The sequence below is a fragment of the Terrapene carolina genome, unplaced genomic scaffold, assembly GCF_002925995.2.
Source record: "Terrapene carolina triunguis isolate 2854851 unplaced genomic scaffold, T_m_triunguis-2.0 Scaffold68, whole genome shotgun sequence".
NCBI lineage: Eukaryota > Metazoa > Chordata > Testudines > Emydidae > Terrapene > Terrapene triunguis.
This window is the reverse complement of record NW_020664419.1, coordinates 22,782,961-22,802,688: the sequence shown is the minus strand read 5'-3', so window position 1 is coordinate 22,802,688 and position 19,728 is coordinate 22,782,961. Positions and strand designations below refer to the sequence as shown.

General features: G+C 44.7%; 1 protein-coding gene across 1 annotated transcript in view; it reads left to right on the top strand.

Moving 5' to 3' along the window:
- Positions 1 to 19,728, top strand: part of COG5 (component of oligomeric golgi complex 5) — a 330,757-nt gene that overhangs the window by 282,890 nt on the left and 28,139 nt on the right. Inside the window, exons 15-18 of the mRNA XM_026648688.2 lie at positions 3,249 to 3,359; positions 5,187 to 5,249; positions 6,026 to 6,129; positions 9,137 to 9,374. Of these exons, the coding sequence (XP_026504473.1) occupies positions 3,249 to 3,359; positions 5,187 to 5,249; positions 6,026 to 6,129; positions 9,137 to 9,374 (516 nt within the window). The remainder of the gene's footprint in view (positions 1 to 3,248; positions 3,360 to 5,186; positions 5,250 to 6,025; positions 6,130 to 9,136; positions 9,375 to 19,728) is intronic.

The window sequence follows — 19,728 nt, the reverse complement described above, 5'->3', positions numbered from 1 at the left end:
GGAGAGCAGAAAGCCCTCGACAAGAACCACTTACCTGGCAAAGTGGAAGCAGTTCTCCTCCTGGATGGTGGAGCAGAATATCTCTCTGACCCAGTCATCGCTGCAGTGCATTCTAGATTACCTGCTTTACCTAAAGCATCAGGGCCTCGCCCTTTCCTAAATCAAGGTTCACCTGGCAGCCACATCGGCCTTCCGCCCTCGAGTCCAGGGTAGGTCGTTTTTTTCATATGACATGACGGCTAGGTTCCTGAAAGGCCTTGAAAGACTGTTTCCACCAGTCTGGGAACCGGTTCCTCAATGGGACCTCAACCTGGTCCTTTCCAGGCTCACGGGCCCTCATAGAAGGTCGCATTCCTTGTAGCCATTACCTCAGCAAGGTGAGTCTCCGAGATTAGAGCTCTTACTTTAGAGCCCCCATACACGGTGTTCTACAAGCTTTCCTGCTGAAGGTGGTGTCGCACTTCCACATCAACCAGGACATTTTCCTTCCCATGTTACATCTGAAGCCTCACACGAATAACGAGGAGAGGTGCCTGCATACTCTGGATGTCAGGCGGGCATTGGCTTTCTACTTAGAGTATACCAAGTCCTTCTGCAGGTCGACTCAGCTCTTTCTTGCAGTAGCCGACAGGATGAAAGGTGGTCTTCCAGTGTCCTCTCAGAGAATTTCAGCTTGGATCACCACCTGCATCCGCACTTGCTACAAGTTAGCGCAGGCTGTGCCCCCTCCAATAGTGAGGGCTCATTTGACAAAGGCGCAAGCATCTTTGACAGCTTTCCTGGCACAGGTCCCTATCCAGGACATATGAAGAGCTGCGACCTGGTCCTCAGTGCACACGTTCACGAATCATTATGCTATCACTCAGCAGGCCAGAGATGATGATGGCTTTGGCAGAGCTGTGTTGCAATCGACATGTCCATGAACTCCTACCCACCTCCGGTGGTACTGCTTTGGGAGTCACCTACAATGAAATGGACATGAGCAAGCACTCGAAGAAGAAAAGACAATTATCTTTTTCGTAACTGGTGTTCTTCGAGATGTGTAGCTCATGTGCGTTCCATGACCCGACCTCCTTCCCCATTGTCGGAGTGTCTGGCAAGAAGGAACTGAGGGTGGGGGGAGCTGGCAGCGCCCCTTATACTGTGGCATATGTGCGCCACTCCAGAGGGCACCAAAGCCGGTCCCCTATGGATACCACTGAGGGAAGAACTTCCAGCACTGCTGCATTGGGGAGCGCACACACCTACAATGGAATGGACATGAGCAACACATCTCAAAGAACACCAGTTACGAAAAAAGTAACTGTATTTTTCTCTCTGAGCATCCCTGTCTCTCTGCAGCTTCCTGCTGCCCTTTGTAGGGGGAAACAGGTGAACCGTGTTCAAGTGTGGCTATTTCCTAACTAGGGTGGCTGGCCCAAGGCCTTAAAGAGGCAAGTCAACCTGTTACAGCATGCATTTGCTATTTTGATGTTTATGTTGAGTGCTCAAATCCTTAGAAGAACTATGAGTTAAAGCAATATTCTTTCATTAATGAAGATTTATTGTGTTATAACATTTTAAGAAGTATTCTCTCTTTATGCTTGTGCTACATGTTTTCAGAATGTTTTTAAAATTTTTACTCACGTATATATTTTTGACTGTCTATTTTCTGAGCAGCTATGAATAGGTTGTTTGAATAGATTTCAGTAAAGGTCACTTACTATTTGTTCGGGGGTTTTAATGCCTTCTTGCTGGAGGATCTTAAGCGTTGGGCTTATTTCTCTGGGACTTTAATTGAATATAAACTTGTGCCTTGGAATATATGTAGATGATAACAGAATCATAGTTCAGTGAAGTTTTGTATTAATAGTATTCCTGCTGTAATTGCTTGACAATCTTTTTTTTAAAATTCACTCAATCAACTTAAACCAGTGTAGTTCTTTTAACAGAATGTTGTGTTTCTGCACCTTACCGGGTGTATAAGAAAATTTCAAGTTATGTTTCCAAATTTGACTTTATTTTAAATAGTAAACATTCCCTGTGATATCCTTATGGGACCATAGTTAAATGGTCATATGTCTGATCCTTGTACTATGATTTCAGCATCATTTGTATGACCAAGAAAACATTCTTCATGTACTTTAAATGTGAAGGGACAGTGTTCTCTATTTTGGAATAAACTTTGATTTTGCTCTGTGGTGATTTATGCAAGGACTCCCTTTAATGTTAGAAATAGCACGATAACCTTTCTGTAGCAAAGTGCAGCTGGCCCTCCTGCTCCTGCCTCGATTATGCTCAGATAAAGTCACTCAGAGACCCTCGGGTTCAGGAACCACTGGTGCTTTTATTTACAAGTTTGTGCTCCCACCACCTTCACAGCATACACAGCTTCTGGGTTCCTTGTGTCTGAACCCGGGAGGGAAGGGCTTTCTCCCTGCCTGCCTGCACTCCCTCGCTCTCCTCCGTCCCACTACCCTGGCTTCCTTCTTCCCAGCCTCTTATATATCCCTGGGCTAATTGGGCTGACAGCTGGCTCTCATTCCCCAATTAGGGCAGGTTCTTTCCAGCCAGCTCCACTTTATTCACTTAAATGGGGCTGGCATGGCAGGGAGCTGATTCTGCAGTCTTTCTAATCAGCACCCTGTCACACTCTCCTGTTCTTTTTGTTTTGTTTTGCTTGTTTTTTGTAATTCATAACATTTATATTTCTTTATTTGAACTACTAATGTGTATGTCAAACTACTAATGTGTATTACAACAAAAATCTGCATTGAAGGGAGAAGCTTGGCTTGTGGTTAGAGTAGGGAACTGGGAGACGGTTCTATTTGCTGTTTTGCCACTTACAGTGTGCCCTTTGACAAGTCACTCTAATTACTGTCTCAGATTATGGAAGTGGGCAAACTGCTGAGAGCCTGTGTCTCCAAGTGGATTGCTTTGGCAGCACCTGTTGGAGGAGCAGAGGAAGGAGATAGCCCTTGCTCCCTGCTTGTACAAGTCTTCTGGGACCCTGGGCTGAGTGAGTGTGTGTGTAATATGTAGGTGTGTGTGTGTGTGTGTGTAATATGTTCGCATTTATATGTCATGGGTTAAATGGAAGATATTGTCTTCTACAAATGACATACTACTTCGTCCGCTCTGAATAGTAAAGGCAACACTCAGCTTAACTAATTTTACTTTTTAGGTCTCACTTTATTTCAAGAGAAAGGAGTTGACATTCTGATAATACTATTTTTAAAATCACTTGCTTATTTATTTACTTAATGCAGCTGTCCACCCAAGGAGATGCCAGCCAAGTGATTGGACCCCTTACAGAAGGACAGAGAAGGAATGTGGCTGTAGTGAATTCACTGTACAGGCTACACCAATCAGTGCTGAAGGTAAGCTTTCAGCGATACTTAACTTCTTGCCATTAATTTTGATTACATTCTTTGCTTTTTCTTAGGCTTAGTCAGCCTTGCATTGATGAGAACTTATACAAATACGTTTTAAAGATTATTTGAACAGCAGCATAGAACAAAGTTTGTGATTTGTGCATAAATGAGGCTTGTGTTATAACTAGTGAATACTGTCTGATGGATTCGCATATGTCTGCTTTTCATCATACATTTTTGGCTTGTCTGTGTACTTATGTATCATTTTACCTGTGATGTGGTAAATTAGGAAACTGTCAAAGAACTGAATAGAATACAGATTTTCTCTTGAATTTAGGTGACTAAACTATCAACTGAATTTGCTGTAATAATTAATAAAAAACAGTTTGGTTTTCAGTGATATAGAACAATATTTAGAATGGAACAAATATTCCCAAACCCTCCAACGCAAAAAGGCTAAGGGGCTAAGACCTGCGAGATGGGAGAGTCCCAGAGTTTGGGCTGCAGACCAAACCTGAATACCGCAGTTGAACAGCCTCTTAGCCCTAGCCCCGCGGGCGTCTAATTGCAGTGTAGACATACCCAATAAAGTTTACTGACCCAGTGCTGACTATGGTTACACAGTCAGTATAAACCAGAGCAAACCGTGTCTGCTCAACATGATAAAATCTTGGTCTGAATAAACACATGATCACGAATGCGGACGCTGACTTGAAAAAAATAATAATAAAAAGGTTCAAAAAGCATATAAAACCTGTCTGGGTTTTGCAAACAGATGGTAGATTAACTCTGATGTAATGCATCTTGTGTGCTTTGATATTGGAGAGAGATCTGATGTGATTCATTCTTAACTTTGAATTTAATGGTCAATACACTATTTTAAATGAGATAAATATAACATATTGATAACTGTAAGGAAATTGGTGGGATGTTTCCAGGTTTGATCCTTGACATCTAGTCCAAATGCTACTGTAGCTGGGATTTGAGCAATTATTTAAAGTGTAGGATTTTAACTTACAAGGAATTCCTGCCATTATTTACAGCTGCACAGCTCTCCATAAATCCCACACACATCAGTAGGAGAACAGACCACTTACCTTTTATCATGTTGTGTGTCTCTTACTTCAAGCTACAAGTCTTGGAAATTAGAGATTTCAAAATGAATATTTGGCATAAGGAAAAATTAAAGGCCTATCCAGATGTTGTTGAACTGATGGGAATCGGACTTTTGGCTTCAGTGGGAACTGAATGTGGCTTCACTGCATATCAAGAAAGCAAAATGACAGATAATGAATTCGGGTGTATTCAAATGTCAGTGTTCTTCATACCATGTAAACCATAATTATTCTGGAGCATTGGCAAATATAGATGCTTCATTTTGGACCAAATTGGGTATTGTTTTTGTTTTTAGCCTGTAGACTTTTCGTAGTTTAAAAATGTTGTGACTGGGTAACTATGCAGTGACAAGCTGGCATCTTCAGATTGCCCTTGAAAAGTAGATGCTGCATTTCAAAAATCCCTCCCTAGAATCAGAATGTTTTTATTAAAATATTATTTTGTCACTATGATTTACCTGCTGAACTTTTTGGGCTGCAAAGTGCTGTTAAATACTGTAAGAAGGACAAAAGTATTTTTTGACAAAGTGGTTTCATATTGTTGAATTTTCTAACTTCTAAAATCTTGTCCATCTATAACACATTTTGTTCATTATTTATAAATATGGCCAACTTTTGTTTCAGTAATGGGAATAGCTAAATATGTTTTCAGTCCAAACAAAATTCTGGGGTCATTCACTAAGCTTTGACTATTTTAACTGTTGTTTACATATTTTAGGTAGTTTCCAGCCAGATTTCATTCCCAGCAGCTGCTGAACAAACTATAGCTACAGCCTTAAAGGTAATTGAATGTCAACATGCTATAAAGTTAGATCGAACGTTTGTTGTATTTGCCATACTTACAATGGGCACTGTAAGTTAACTTGTGAGTTTTGTCTTGTTCTGGCATTTTTTTGTCAATATAGACCTTACTTTCTGGCCAAAATATGCATTAATTTCAAATTCTCTGTAATTTGTACTTCCTCTAACTATTTGTGGATGAGTAGGCTATTTCGATTTAAGTAGTATTTGTATTTGAGAGTGCTGATATTCTGATGAACCCATACATCTGCTTTGACAATAAATGTAATTTCCTCCACTCTCTCTTTCCTCACCAGTTTGGTGCTTTTGTCTCTCTGGGTGATTAGTAACCTTGTACATCTGGGTTTCTGTGGTGATGGCTGTCTGGACCCATCCCTCTATATTCCCTGTCTTGAGTGATGATGACAAGTAGAGGACAGGAGGCATGCCAAGAATGGATAATAGGCTTACGTGTGTGCATTAAAATATGTATCTTTATATACAGGGGATGTCAAAGTGCATCACCACTATGAAATAAAGTAGTAATAGTAAAGTGGCCTTTATTTCTCTACCTTACTGAAATGGTTGAACAAATTAAATGTTGTAAGACTTCCATTTTCCTTTCCTTTAAATGTTTCCAGTATAGAATAAAAGGGCACTGGAAACATAAAGGAGGCAAATGTCTGTACTAAATTTATCTTAAATCAGTATATTTTGGTGGTGTCAGTGTATGTACTTCTTGTTCATTACTGATTTCGTCCTCTCACTTTATTTTAGACAATCCATGATCTCATGGGTAGTGCTGTGCAACCCCTACTGAACTCGGTAGGAGACTCAGTGGAGGCCATTATCATCACTATGCATCAGGAAGATTTTTCTGGGTAATCAGCTACTATCTTCATAATATGGCATTGTCTTGGTAAAGTATATTGTATATGCATAATATACTGTTAATACCACAGTGGCCTTTGCAACAGGATCACTTGTCTGGGAGCTCATGATACTTGATTGTCTTTTTGCACAGAACTCAGCAACATGGCTGGCCATTGAACTGAGTGGCCAAAATCATATCACACTTGCCTTTGTCCTTTTATTTTGGCTATCTTAAAGTAAAATTTGTCAAAAAATTTCAGTTTTTTAAGTAAGAAGAGCTTTATTCAAAACCAAAGTTTTTGTGAACAGTTTTGTTTTTCAGAAAAAACTTTGTGGCTTTTTTATCTAAAATTTTCGTAGACCTTTTTATCTACTTTATAAACTCTGAAATGGTTATCAAAATTTGTTTACTGAAAAATGGATTTTGGTAAATAAAATATTCTGATAACTGTTTTCAATAACATTTTCTGTGAGGTTTTAGATTAAAATTTCCATGAAAAAATGAAGTGAACATTTTTGAAAAAACAATAATGGGGGTCAGTTTTGAACCTTATAAAATGAAAGCTGCAAAATTTCAAAAATTTTCGCATTTTCATTTTTTGACCAGTTGTATTACAAAATGTATAAGCAAAGTAAGCAGTCATGGAATAAGAGGGAAGGTCCTCTAATGGATCGTAACTGGTTAAAAGGCAGGAAGCAAAGGGTAGGACTAAATGGTCAGTTTTTACAATGGAGAGAGGTAAATAGTGGTGTCCCCCAGTCATCTGAACTGGGACCAGTGCTGTCCAACATAGTTATAAATGATCTGGAAAACATAGTAAACAGCGAGGTGACAAAGTATGCAGATGATACAAAATTATTCAAGATAGTTAAGTTCAAAACAGACTATGAAGAGTTACAAAGGGATCTCACAAAACTGGGTGATTGGGCAACAAATGACAGATGAAATTCAGTGCTCAATATGCAGCGGCAGTCAAAAAACCTAACAAAGTTTGGAACCAATAAGAATGGAATAGATCAGGGGTCGGCAACCTTTCAGAAGTGGTGTGCCTAGTCTTCATTTATTCACTCTAATTTAAGGTTTCGCGTGCCAGTAATACATTTTAACGTTTTTAGAAGGTCTCTTTCTATAAGTCTATAATATATAAGTAAACTATTGTTGTATGTAAATTAAATAAGGTTTTTTAAATGTTTAATAAGCTTAATTTAAAATTAAATCAAAATGCAGAGCCCCCCGGACCGGTGGCCAGGACCCGGGCAGTGTGAGTGCCACTGAAAATCAGCTCGCGTGCCGCCTTCGGCACGCGTGCCATAGGTTGCCTACCCCTGGAATAGATAATAAGACAGTAAATATCATAAATCCATGGTACACCCACACCTTGAATACTGAATGCAGTTCTGGTTGCCCTGTCTCAAAAAAGTTATATTAGAAATGGAAAAGTACAGAGAAGGGCAACAAAAATGATCAAGGGTGTGGAACAACTTCTGTATGAGGAGAGAGAAAAAGACTGAGACTTTTCAGCTTGGAAAAGAGATGACTGAGGGGGGATATGATAGATGTCTGTAAAATGATGAATGGTGTGGGAAAATGAATACAAAGTGTTATTTACTTCTTCACTCCATTCACATACCACAAGTCACCCAATGAAATAAATAGGCAGCAGGTTTAAAACAAACAAAAGGAAGTACTTCTTCACATACTACACAGTCAACCTGCGGAATTCATTGCCAGGGGATGTTGTGAAGGCCAAAATTATAACTGGATTCAAAAAAGAATTAGGTAAATTCCTAGAGGATAGGTCCGTCGATGGTTGTTTGCCAAGATGGTCAGAGTTGCAACCCCATGCTCTGGGTAACCTTAAGCCTTTGATTGTCAGATGCTGGAACTGGGCGACAGGGAATAGATGACTTGAAAGTTGCCCTGTTCTGTTCATTCCCTTTGAACCATCTGGCACTGGCCAATGTCGGCACTGGGCTAGATGGGCCATTGGTCTGTCCCAGTATGACCATTCTTAGGAGGAGGTTGATTTTGAACAGACTCTCCTGGTTTGGAAAGCCCTTCATGAAGAGAGACATAGCTATATTTGAGACCTGCTATGAGAGCCTGGTCCTGGTGGGTACGTGCACTCTGACACCATTTATCTTAGAGTGAGAGGCTCCATAGTCACAAGTAATGGTGAGCCATAATCGGTGCTATTTGCTTCCCCTGCACATCTTGCTACAGTTCATCCATTCTCCTTTCTTTAAAAAAAAAAAAAAAAAAATCTGTTGAAAACAGTATCTTTTCAAAGATGTTTTTCCCTTTTGCTTTTCCACTTGGCTTTTACAATATTTTTTACCTGCTGCAACCTTTCCTGCTGCTGGCATTAGCACACACTCTCTGGTTTGATCTTTTGATTCAGACTGTGGACTAAATCCTGCAAGATGTTATGTGCTCTCAACTCCCATTGACGTCTGGGAGGGCTCTACAGCCTGGCTATAATTCAAAGAGAAAGAGAGCGATTACTGATTACCATGTCCTATATCTTGCAGGGCTCTGTTTCTTCACTGATTAGAAGAGAGTGCCTATAATCCTGGGTGTGGGACTTGAACAATCCAAGAGACTAATTCTGTGCAGAGATTGGGCTTGGGACAGACTGCACTAGTAACCTTGTGACATGTAGCTTGATATTATGTGATCTATTAGAATATTATACAAACAGCTGGGACACTTAAATTTGGGAGCTGGATTTAGAGCTTTAAACTACAGGCTGATGGAGGGCCTGCAAACTGGATAGGACGGGGTGATTTCCTCTATCTTGTGATGGTAGCAATGGTAGATCAAGAGATTTTTTAGACTGCAGTCCCAGAGGATTTACACACTCCTTTGTTCCAAGCAGAAATAGGATGCTGTAATTCATGCCACCAAGGAAAATTACTACCGTACATGGGATAAGAAGAAAATTAAAAAGAAATTTAATAATTTTTAGTTGTATTATAAAAATGGATTTAGCATCTTTTTTACATTTTTGGCAGATCATTATCCAGCTCAGGAAAACCAGATGTCCCTTGTTCTCTGTACATGAAAGAACTACAGGGCTTCATAGCAAGAGTCATGAGCGACTACTTCAGACACTTCGAGTGTTTCGACTTTGTCTTTGACAACACAGAAGCCATTGCTCAGAGAGCAATTGAACTTTTTATTCGCAATGCCAGTCTACTGAGACCCCTTGGTGAAGGTGGGAAAATGCGACTTGCTGCTGACTTTGCACAGGTAGACTTAACCAGGGCTGGCTTCCATTTTGTTTGTTTCCCTCTTTTAATGGAAACATGTAGATACTTGGTAAATAAGCACTTTTTCCCCCCTTTGCAGCTGCCTGTTGTCTATACAACTTAGTTGGGTCTGCAAGATTTCATCCTGTGAGAAATTGAATCTTGAGAAATTTATCCTCTAAATAATCAATGAGGGCCCTTCTCATCATAAGGCAAATTAAGTAAAATCCTATACCGGTGCATTGAAATTCATCAGCATTTTGAAACTTTTTAATACTGAACAATATTCTTCAGTGCTAGATCCATCATTTGCTACCACTCCCCCCACGCCACCTCCCTGTAAGATGGTTTTCCTTTCTTAATTGCTTTATGTCCCACAGTGCCAGCACTGATTATGGTCATGGACTGACCTACTTTGTAATGTAGCATACAAATAAACATAAACAGTGTGAAGGGCCTGCACCTTGCTGTGAATACTGAAAGAATGACAATGTTGTCTGTGTTTCTGCTGGTGACATAGTCAATTTCTCTGTTTCATATTTTTTGCCTTAACGTATATTTGACTGGTGAACTAAGCACAATCAAGTAGATAATTCCAGTTCCAGTGAGCTACTTTCTATTTTCAGATGAAAGCATCTTAATAGTAATACAGTGCAAGTGAACCTGTTAGGGAAAATAACACAAATATTCAGCACTTTGTTATCCTGATTCTAGGTCAGTTTCAGGGTATTGGTCCTTATTTTCAAAGCTCTAAGGAGCAGCTTAAGATCCAAACATCTCAGAGACAGCCTCTGCCTCCAGCTGCATTCAACAGGGGCCTTGGCTGACATAGCTGACGGTCAAATCCAAGAAGGCTGGTGACAGAGCATTTCATATAGAGCCCTTAGTTGTGGAATTGGCTACTACTAGGGAACAGGTGGGACCAGGTCTTGTGGCCTTCAAGGATCATCCCTTCATCAAGCTAAACTGTGTAAATGCCTCAGCCACATGCCACTGAATAAACCACCTGGATTCACCGACTAGTTTGTAGCATCTCAATCCTTCAGCAAGCAAGGTAATGGGAGATTTTCCATTGACTTCAGTGGGAGCAGGAAAGGGGCCAGAATGACCTAAAATGTGGGGCGAGGAGGACAATTGATTCCTTCTCCTGCATAAATATTGATGTACTTCTTAAATTCAGTAAGTATTTATATCTGATGTTACAGTATAGAGTGCCTTATAAATATATATTATTATTATGAAAATACTCCCTTTCTTTATCTTTCTAAATACATCTTTTTTATCAATCAGGTTACAGTAAGAGTTGCCTCTTATCTAAAAGGCAATGGTATGTTGTTACCTCAGTGTGAGGGGGTTTACACACTGTCTCCCACTGTGTTATCTGTATTTACTGAATGTGCAATGGGATGAGTTCTCTGATCTCTATGCTTTTGTGTTGCAGGAGAAGATTTTAAACTAGACCTACAATTGTTTGGTTCTGAGTCCTTCTTCTTTCCCTGTCTAGTGTTCCCTTCCTCTCCTCTTTCCTCCCCCTTACCTCCTCTCCCTGTTTAAGTTGTACTTGTAACCAGAAATAGCTGGATGCTGGTTGTAGGCTGGGCCTCCCCTGCTACTGCTGCTTAGTTGCTGTTCAGCTTTTCTGGTGGCAGCACTTCCAGCCCAGCTAGCGAGGAGGCCTGGCAGGGGAGATCTGATATACTGGGCCATAGAAAACTTAGTGTAAAAATAAAATGCTTGGTGCAATGATACTCTAGTATGGATCTCTCCCTTCTGTTAGCATTGCAAGTGGGGGGAAAGATCAGCCCTACCACTTATCAGCAGTCAGTTCAAGTCCTCCAGTATATATATCACCAGTGAACTGAGAACCTCTATACAATCCCCACAGTGCCATATAAAATTGTTGCGTTATAAAATTGTGTATTATAGATGCTCTCTGGCACTTTGGCTAATTGTGTGACATGCTGTCAGATATACTCGTGAGCACTATCAACATGAAATGTTCTGTAACTTGTGTGCTTCTGAACATCATTTAACAGAACACTCAAGATGCATCTTAATGCCTAAAAATATTTGCAATGATGCAGGATTACTGTCCTATATTGTACCACTTATTGGAATTCCTATGATTTAAAAGTGTGACAACATTCAAGGGTTGAATTGCCTGCAATTCATGCTGACTTAGAACTTTTATAGACGCCATCTGCACAAAATCCAAGAATGGGACTACTGTTAAGTTAACTACTGTTCATTTCTGGAGCAACGTATTTGGTTAAGGTGGAGTTTTTGAAAAAATAAAAATCTATTCACTACCCTGGATGCGCTGCTAAGCTTTCCTTTCACTTTTAGAACTAGTTAAATTGGAAGTGGTTTTTCTGGGGTCAGTCGAGCCCTCTTAGATGACATTTTCTTGACATTTATATTTCCAATGAGGTATCAGCTGGGCACTGGAGAACCTTTTGACCTGCTCATTACTAAGAGTTTTGTTACTTTGTAACAAAACCAAGGCCACTCGGGTTACAGTGACCTCCATGGATCTTAGACACTCTTAGATTCAAAAATATGCTTTAGAATCATACATTGCCCTTTATATGGCATGCAACTCTAAATGATTGATAGAGCCAGTAAAGCAGAGAACGAAATTTAAACACTACATATTCTGGAATTTATTTGGAAGGAACAAGGATTCCTCAATATTTGGGCATAGATATTGATAGTCTGCTGAGATAAAGTTTCTAAACTCATAAGGAATAATATAAACATTAATGAGAATAAAAATAACAATTGCACAGACGCAAACTAGGCTAAAAATTGCAAGGGCCATCAGTCCTCATGCTACACAACATAAACTGATCACCTGATGGAGTCAGACAAAATTTTCCTTCCCTTTAGGGTATAATATAACATAGTTAAGTGCTATGTACGTATACATGGTGAAGCATTTACAAGAGACCACACTTGTTAGACAGCCATCCCAAACATAGTGGTTACAATTGTTTTCCACCATTATTGGCGCAACCAATTTTTCTTGGTCCCTTTATGATTCATTGTAGTTATAGTTCTATAAATCTTCTATTTATTGTGCAGTTTTTGTTTGTTTCATTGTATTTCTAATTCTTGTCCAGTGCTCCAACGGTTGCTACAGGCATCGTGAACTCTGCTGACATTCTCTATATTCTGTATCTTGTCCCATGGAACATTTTGATTTGATTGAATCAGTATTTTCTGATGGAAAATGTTCTAATGGAAAAATTTCAACCAACGCTAGTTTTAAACCTTTTGACGCATCTAGTGATATTACTCCATTTTGCTAAGGTTTCTTTAGAATTTTGTGAAAGTCTTTGTGCATTTAGTAGCTCAAATGAAGCTGGAGTTTATTGATATTATGGAATTATACTCATCGTAGATAGGAGACAAGGAGCAGTATTTATTTTTAAGATCGCTATGCAGCCCATAAAGAGGATTTGACTAGATTCGTAATGTTTAAGAGATTGTTTTGAGGATTAAATCAGTGTGGAAGGAGACTCTGTTAATAAGATTAAAGACCAATTTGAAGTCATGACCGGTTATTTGGTAATTTAAACTAGAGTTTCACGAATTGAGTGTAGGTGAAAGTCCAAGGGAACTATTAGTTTGTGGGGGTTGCATCTTGTTTTGTAAAGTTCATTCTTGCATCCAGTAAATCCTAATTTGGCACTGTGGTGGGGTATATAGAAACCACATGCTGGGCCCAAAGGGCTTAAAAGGCAGTATTGGGTCCAGGTAGGCTTGCTCCTACAGGCCTGATGAGCATGCTCCAGCTGGAGGAGTGGGTTAAAAGGAGCTCAGAAGCCCAGGAAAGGGATGGTGGACAGGCTGCAGGAGAGAAGAATCCTTCTTCAAGAAGTCAGACAGAAAGTGGACCCTGAGAGATGACTGCATAGTGGGTATGGCCCCTAGGCAGTGTCTTCTCTGGCCACCTTCCACTTTGAGAACCAGCAGGTCTTGCAGGCCCTGCTCATTTGGACTTTGTGAAACTATTCACTGTTTGGACTATAGGGGCCAAGTCCCAAACTGAAGGAGCACATAAGTGGGGAGTAGCAGGGTGGCAGATTTAAGTTGTCTATGGGGAGGAACCTGCTGGGTTTACTTCCTACAGTGTGTTGACCTGGGACCCAGTGGAGAGAGAGGGACCAGGTCCCCCTACCACGCCCTACTAAAGGACAAAGGCCTAGATGCAGTGGGGAAACGCAAATGCTCCTGGCCTGCGGCAGGAACCAGGCACCACTACCATCCCCTCTGACAGTGAAACAAGGGGTTGGAGGGCAAGTGCACTAATCACTAGGCCACCCGGCCCTCCAAGCACCCTATCACAGGCACTAGAAATGATGGGGATGCACTGTGATCTTCATAGCCAATTATTCTAAAGGAGAATTGAATAATAGGAGGACAATATGGTCCCTCTCTTTAGTGAAATAATCAAATAAAAAGATGGTGTCTGTTCCATAAAATAAATGATTATTGCAAAGTCAGTGCTAGTAAATACTAGTACAACCGAGATACTTTTTTTCTACTGGTTAGCCTGTGTGGGGTGGGAAATGGGTACACTGAAAGACACTTAACCTTTCTGTGCCCCACTTTAGCTGTAAAATGGTTATTTATTAGTATATTTAGTTATATCACATGCCTGGTGAAGCTTAATTAACATTTGTAAAGAGATTTAAGATCTTTAGATCAAAAGGGGCCAGATGAGTGCAAAGTATTTTTATTTATGCAAGAAATCCTTCCTTGCTAGTCTCTTATGATGGAAGCTAAGGAACCATTAAGCTTTAATCAGGGTTGCAGTGCAGAAAGGCAAAAACTCGTTGGACTAAAGTATACTTAATGTTTGATGCTCTCTCTTGCTAGAAGAAGGAAATTATTTTTAGTGTGCAGTATCTTGGAGGTGTTTCACAGCTGAAAAATTTACTTTAAATACTTATTATTTTAGAATTGTTATGTGGTGGGGAAATTCAATTCTACATTCCTTCATGGTCAGCTTTTTTCATATAATTTAGAATTCTTCTTCGAGTGATGGTCCCTATCTGTATTCCAAAAGTGGGTGCGCATCCACACCATGCGCTGGAGCTGGAAGTTTTTCAGCAGCAGTGTCTGTTGACCTGCATGGTCACCTTACATCACCACAAGCTCCTTGTGAGGTTATAAGAGGCTGTGCGGAGCAATGTGCCCTCAGTCTCCCTCTTACCACATGGTCGGAGTTAGAATCCTCTCTTCGCACTTGTAGCCTCTACAAGAATGACAGTCCATTGTAGGTAGATAGTTATTCCTGCTTCTCTTTTCTTATTTCTGTAAATAAATTGAATTAGTTAGTGAATATAGTAGCCCTGTATGGGCCTCCCCGATCCCTTTGGGGGATTATGCCCCACATCCCAAGGTTCAAGAACTGCACCTTATGCCCTCACTCATTGTCCATGAGCAACGAGCACACGTGTTGTCTCTACTGCCTGGGCAAGATGTACCTTGTCGCCCGCTGCGATATCTGCAAGTCCTACTCATCAAGGACCAGTGACGCTTGACTTCTGCACCTCTGCAAGTTTCTCAAGGCAGAGGCACGCCGGCCTCATGTGGAATCTGATCCCGAGCCATCAGTGCCGACAGTTTACTGCCCCTCGCCAGCGGTGAGCGCTACACCCTCGGCTTCATGCCTGGATCCATCAGCACTGCCAAGATGTGAGAAGGCACACAAGGAGAGCCACAAGCATAGGCGCCAACTCCATGGGTGCTCCGGAGCTGGAGCACCCACGGGGAAAAATTGGTGGGTGCTCTGCACCCACCGGCGGCAGCCAAGCTGCCCCCCTGCCCCAGCTCGCCTCCGCCTCCTCCCCTGAGCGCGCTGTCCCCGCTTCTCCTCCCAGCGCTTGCCGCCGTGAAACAGCTGTTTTGCGGTGTAACAAGCTGTGGGAGGGAGGGCGGAGGAGCGGGAACGCGGCACACTCAGGGGAAGAGGCGGGGTTGGGGTGGGGATTTGAGGAAGGAGTCCAATAGGTTCAGGGAGGGGGTGGAGTTGGGGCAGGGACTTTGGGGAAGATGTTGGAATGGGGGGGGGCAGAGGTGGAGTCGGGGCAGTGGGGCGCGAGCACCCACCGGCGCCAGGAGAAGTTGGTGCCTGTGGCCGCAAGGGATCTCATGAACACCGCAGCAGGTCCCCGTTGGAGACTGCTGCGATGCACTGCGTTTCCTCCCCAAGCCGGGCTCGGGCAGGTGAGATGTCACATGGCAACCTCACAGGGCCACCCCCTCAGGCAGAGGGCAAGGTGAAGCAGAAGCGAGATCTCCCGGCATCGCCGGCTCCCACGATCACTGAGGGTCACCATAGCCCGCCAGTGCATGCTCCTCAGCCATGGCAGGATTCTCTGTGCTCCATTCCGTATACCCCTCCTCGGTTTGGCCAACAACCAGATGTGCCCTGGACACTAGGCCAGACGGATCTGCTGGTCCCCACATCCCACCTTTAGCTGCTGTACCTGCCCTAACCGCTTCTCTCGGCCCCACAGCCACCTACACTGGAGGGTGAGCCACTCCTCCTCAGTCACGACCCGCCACCACCGGTTGCGGTACCACTTGCACCGATGACTCTGCCACTTCCAGAGTCTTCTTCAGACTTGGAAGGCTTCTCAGCAGAAGAGGATCCTTCTCTCCAGTCTCCTGGCATGCCCACCTTTTCCGATTCCCTACGCTCCAGGCCTGTCTGGGTGGTACCCTTATCCTTGGGGCCTCAGTATTATCAGGACCCAGCCTCGTGGCACCACTGGCCTGCATGGGACCTTCTCGCCAGCCATACCCCAGCCCCTCCACTGGCCAGTCGGAGACCTAATACCAGCCCACCCCAGCCCCTCCACCGGCACCGATCACCTTGGTCCCAGAAGAGGATCTGAAGCTTGACCCGGCACCGCCAGTACCACTGGTCTTGACAGCAGCCTCCTCCTCCCTGGACAAGGCCCCAATCCCACCAACCGTCTCACCTTCTGACAACCATCACCAGTACCAGGAGCTGCTACGGAGGGTGGCCCATGACCAGGACTAACCCTGACCAGCTGCTGGATGTTCTCCAGCCTTGGGGACCGACGCAGATATCTCTGCCCATTCACAATGCCATTCTGCAACCCACACGCGCGGTATGGGACACGCTGGCATCCTGCACCCCTACACCCAAGAAGGCAGAACTCAGGTATTTCGTGCTGGCTAGGGGGGCTGACTTTCTGTTCTCCCACACATACACCCCGGCCTCACTAATCATGCACACGGCCATGGAACGGGCACACCAGCACTCCTCATTTCCACCTCCCCACCCCACCCCCGGATAAGGTGGCGAAGCGCCTGGACCTCATGGGCCGCAAACTCTATTCCTCCACAGCCCTCCAATTCTGCAGCTCCAATTATCAAGCTGTGTTGGCAAAGTATGATTTTAACAGTTATGCCAGGCTGGCAGAGTACTTGGAGAACGTCCCGCAGGCAAGTGGCAGCGGTTCTAGGCCCTGCTGGATGAGGGCCACCTGACGGCCAAGGTCAGACTCCAGGCCGTAGTAGGCAGACACATCCTTCCTCTCCCTGGCCACGGGGGTGGTGATGGAATGCGAAGCGTGGCTCCAGTTGTTTGGTTTTCTTAAGGAGGTCCAATCTACCTTCCAAGGCCTCCCCTTCAATGAGGATAAGCTGTTCTCCACGAAAACGGCTAAAGCCCTACACTCACTGAAAGACACATGGGCAACCCTCTGGCCCCTCGGAATCTACATCCTTGCCCCCGACACTGGAAACCTAAGATGCAGTTCTGGCCGTGCTCCTACCTGCCATACCAACCCACCTATACCAGGTACCAAGAGATGGCCTGCTAGTGCCCACAATGCCAGCACCCATAGCCATCGGTCACCGCCACCTCCACTGCCATGCCTTGCCACCAGCAGAAGACCCAATTTTGATGTGACGATTGAGAGGTGTGAACCCCCCACCTCACTGACTGCAGCCCCCTGTGCCACCTTCAGGGGCCGTCTTGCCCTATTCGGCCGCCATTGGGGCAAGATCACCACAGATTGATAGGTATGGGAGATCATATGACACAGCTACTCGATAGAATCACCTTCCCCTCTCACCGGGTCTCCCCCCCCCCCCAGCTCTCTCCGGGGACCCCCGCCCATGACACCCTCCTTCAACACGAGGTGGACACCCTCCTCAGGAAGGGTGCTATCGAACCTGTGCCTGCCCTCTTCATCAGCGGGGCCTTCTACTCCCTGTACTTTCTCATCCTGAAGAAGGACAGAGGCCTCCACTCTGTTCTAAATCTCTGCTTACTCAATACTTTCATCAGAAAGATCAAGATCCATACGATGACACTAGCATCCATCATTCCTTCCCGCCCCCATGGGATGTGGTTGCAGTGGTTCACAGCCCTCAACATGAAAGATGCATACTTCCATATCGACATCCACCTGGCCCACGGCAAGTTCCTCCACTTCTGCATGGGTGACAACCACTATCAATTCAGGGTCCCCCAGATTTTCCGCAAGGTCTTTGCGGTCGTAGCAGCGCACCTCTGCCGGGGAAGGGCACTTTGTCTGCTAATGGCTCCGTCCTTCACCCAGGCGGCAATAGCAGTCATAGCCATCCGCTCATGTCTCACCTCACTGGCCATCTGTGTCAATAAGGAGAAATCTGTGCTCCTCCCGATACAGACAATCCACTTAATCAAAGCATGCCTGGACTTGGTCGAAGCGCAAGCCTTCTTCCCAGCAGATTGCTTTGCCACCCTCACGACCCTCATGAAGACCCTGCGCCGCAACCTGCGCATGCAGGATGTCTCTGTCTTCTCGGCCACATGGTGGCCTGCACCTATGTGACGTCACATGTGCGCCTCCATATGCATTGCCTGCAACTGTGGCTCCTCTTGGTCTGCAGGCCCCACATTGCACACTTGGGCTCATCCTTAGTCATTCCCAGCTGGGTCCACGCCTCACTTACCTGGTAACCAATCCTACCAACGTGCTCCGAAGCATCCTGTTCGCTACTCCTATCCCCACAGCCACCCTCACCACAGACGCCTCTCTGGTGGGGTGGGGCACACACTTGGTCAGCTTCACTGCACAGGAGAAGTGGACTCCCAGGGAGGCACTTATGCACATCAACACACTGGAGCTGCACGTGGTCCACTGGGCCTGCCGTGCATTCCTGCCTCTGCTGCGCAACCAACATGTCCATATCCTCTTGTACAACACTACTGCCGTAGCGTACATAAACAGACAGGGTAGCACCAGATCCCGGTCACTCTGCATGGAGGCCATCCGCCTCTGGAACTGGTGTCTCTGCCACAACATCGTGCCCTATGCGGTGTACCTCCCAAGGGTGCAGAACTCCATGGCAGACTCACTCAGCAGGTACCTGGTACCTCAATCAAAATTGGGAACTCCACGACCCTATGCTCTTCTCCATCTGCCGGGCCTGGGGCACCCCCACTCTGGGACCTCTTTGCTACCCATGCAAACCACAAGTTCCCCCTCTACTGCTCCAGGGGTCAGGACTCCAAGGGCAATGCCCTCCATCTTGTATGGCGGGATGGCCTTTGGTATGTTTTCCCCCCGTCCTCCACAAGATCCTCCAAGACCGATCCAGGGTCATCCTGATAGCCCTGAACAGGCCCCGACAGTTCTGGTTGCCCGACCTACTCAGACTGTCGGCTGCCCACTAATCAACCTCCCCACCTGGCTGGATTGTCTCACCTAGGACAACAACAAGGGTTCGCCACCCCAACCCGGGCCTACTCCAACTGATGGCCTGATTTTTTTGGATGGGGCTTGTGCGTAGCCAATGCCTACTCATCACCCATCCACTGTATCCTTACACACAGTAGGCGGGAGTCCACAAGAGCATGCTATGGTATGAAATGGAAGCAGTTCACCTGGGCACAACTCCGCCACCTCCTCCTCCACGCTGTCTCCATGCCCATCATCCTGGACCACCTCCTGGAGCTCAAGAACTCGGGCCTCACACTCAGCTTGATCCGCCTTCCGGCGCTCAGTGCCTTCCTCCCTCCCATGGATGGCCAGTCAATGTTTACCCACCCTACCACAACCCAGTTTCTGAGGAGCCTGACGAACTGCTTCCAGCCAGCCCTTACCCCTACCCCCCACCCCCGGACCTCAACCTTGTGCCATCTTCCCTCACCCGGCCTCTATTCTATCTACTGGGCCACATGCCCACCTATCCATGAAGGTCCTCTTCCTGGTGGCCATCACCTCTGCCTGGCAGGTCAGTGAATTAGCAGCCATGATGGCTGACCCCCTGTATACAGTTTTCCATAAAGACAAGGTCTCCCTGCGTCTTCACCTTAA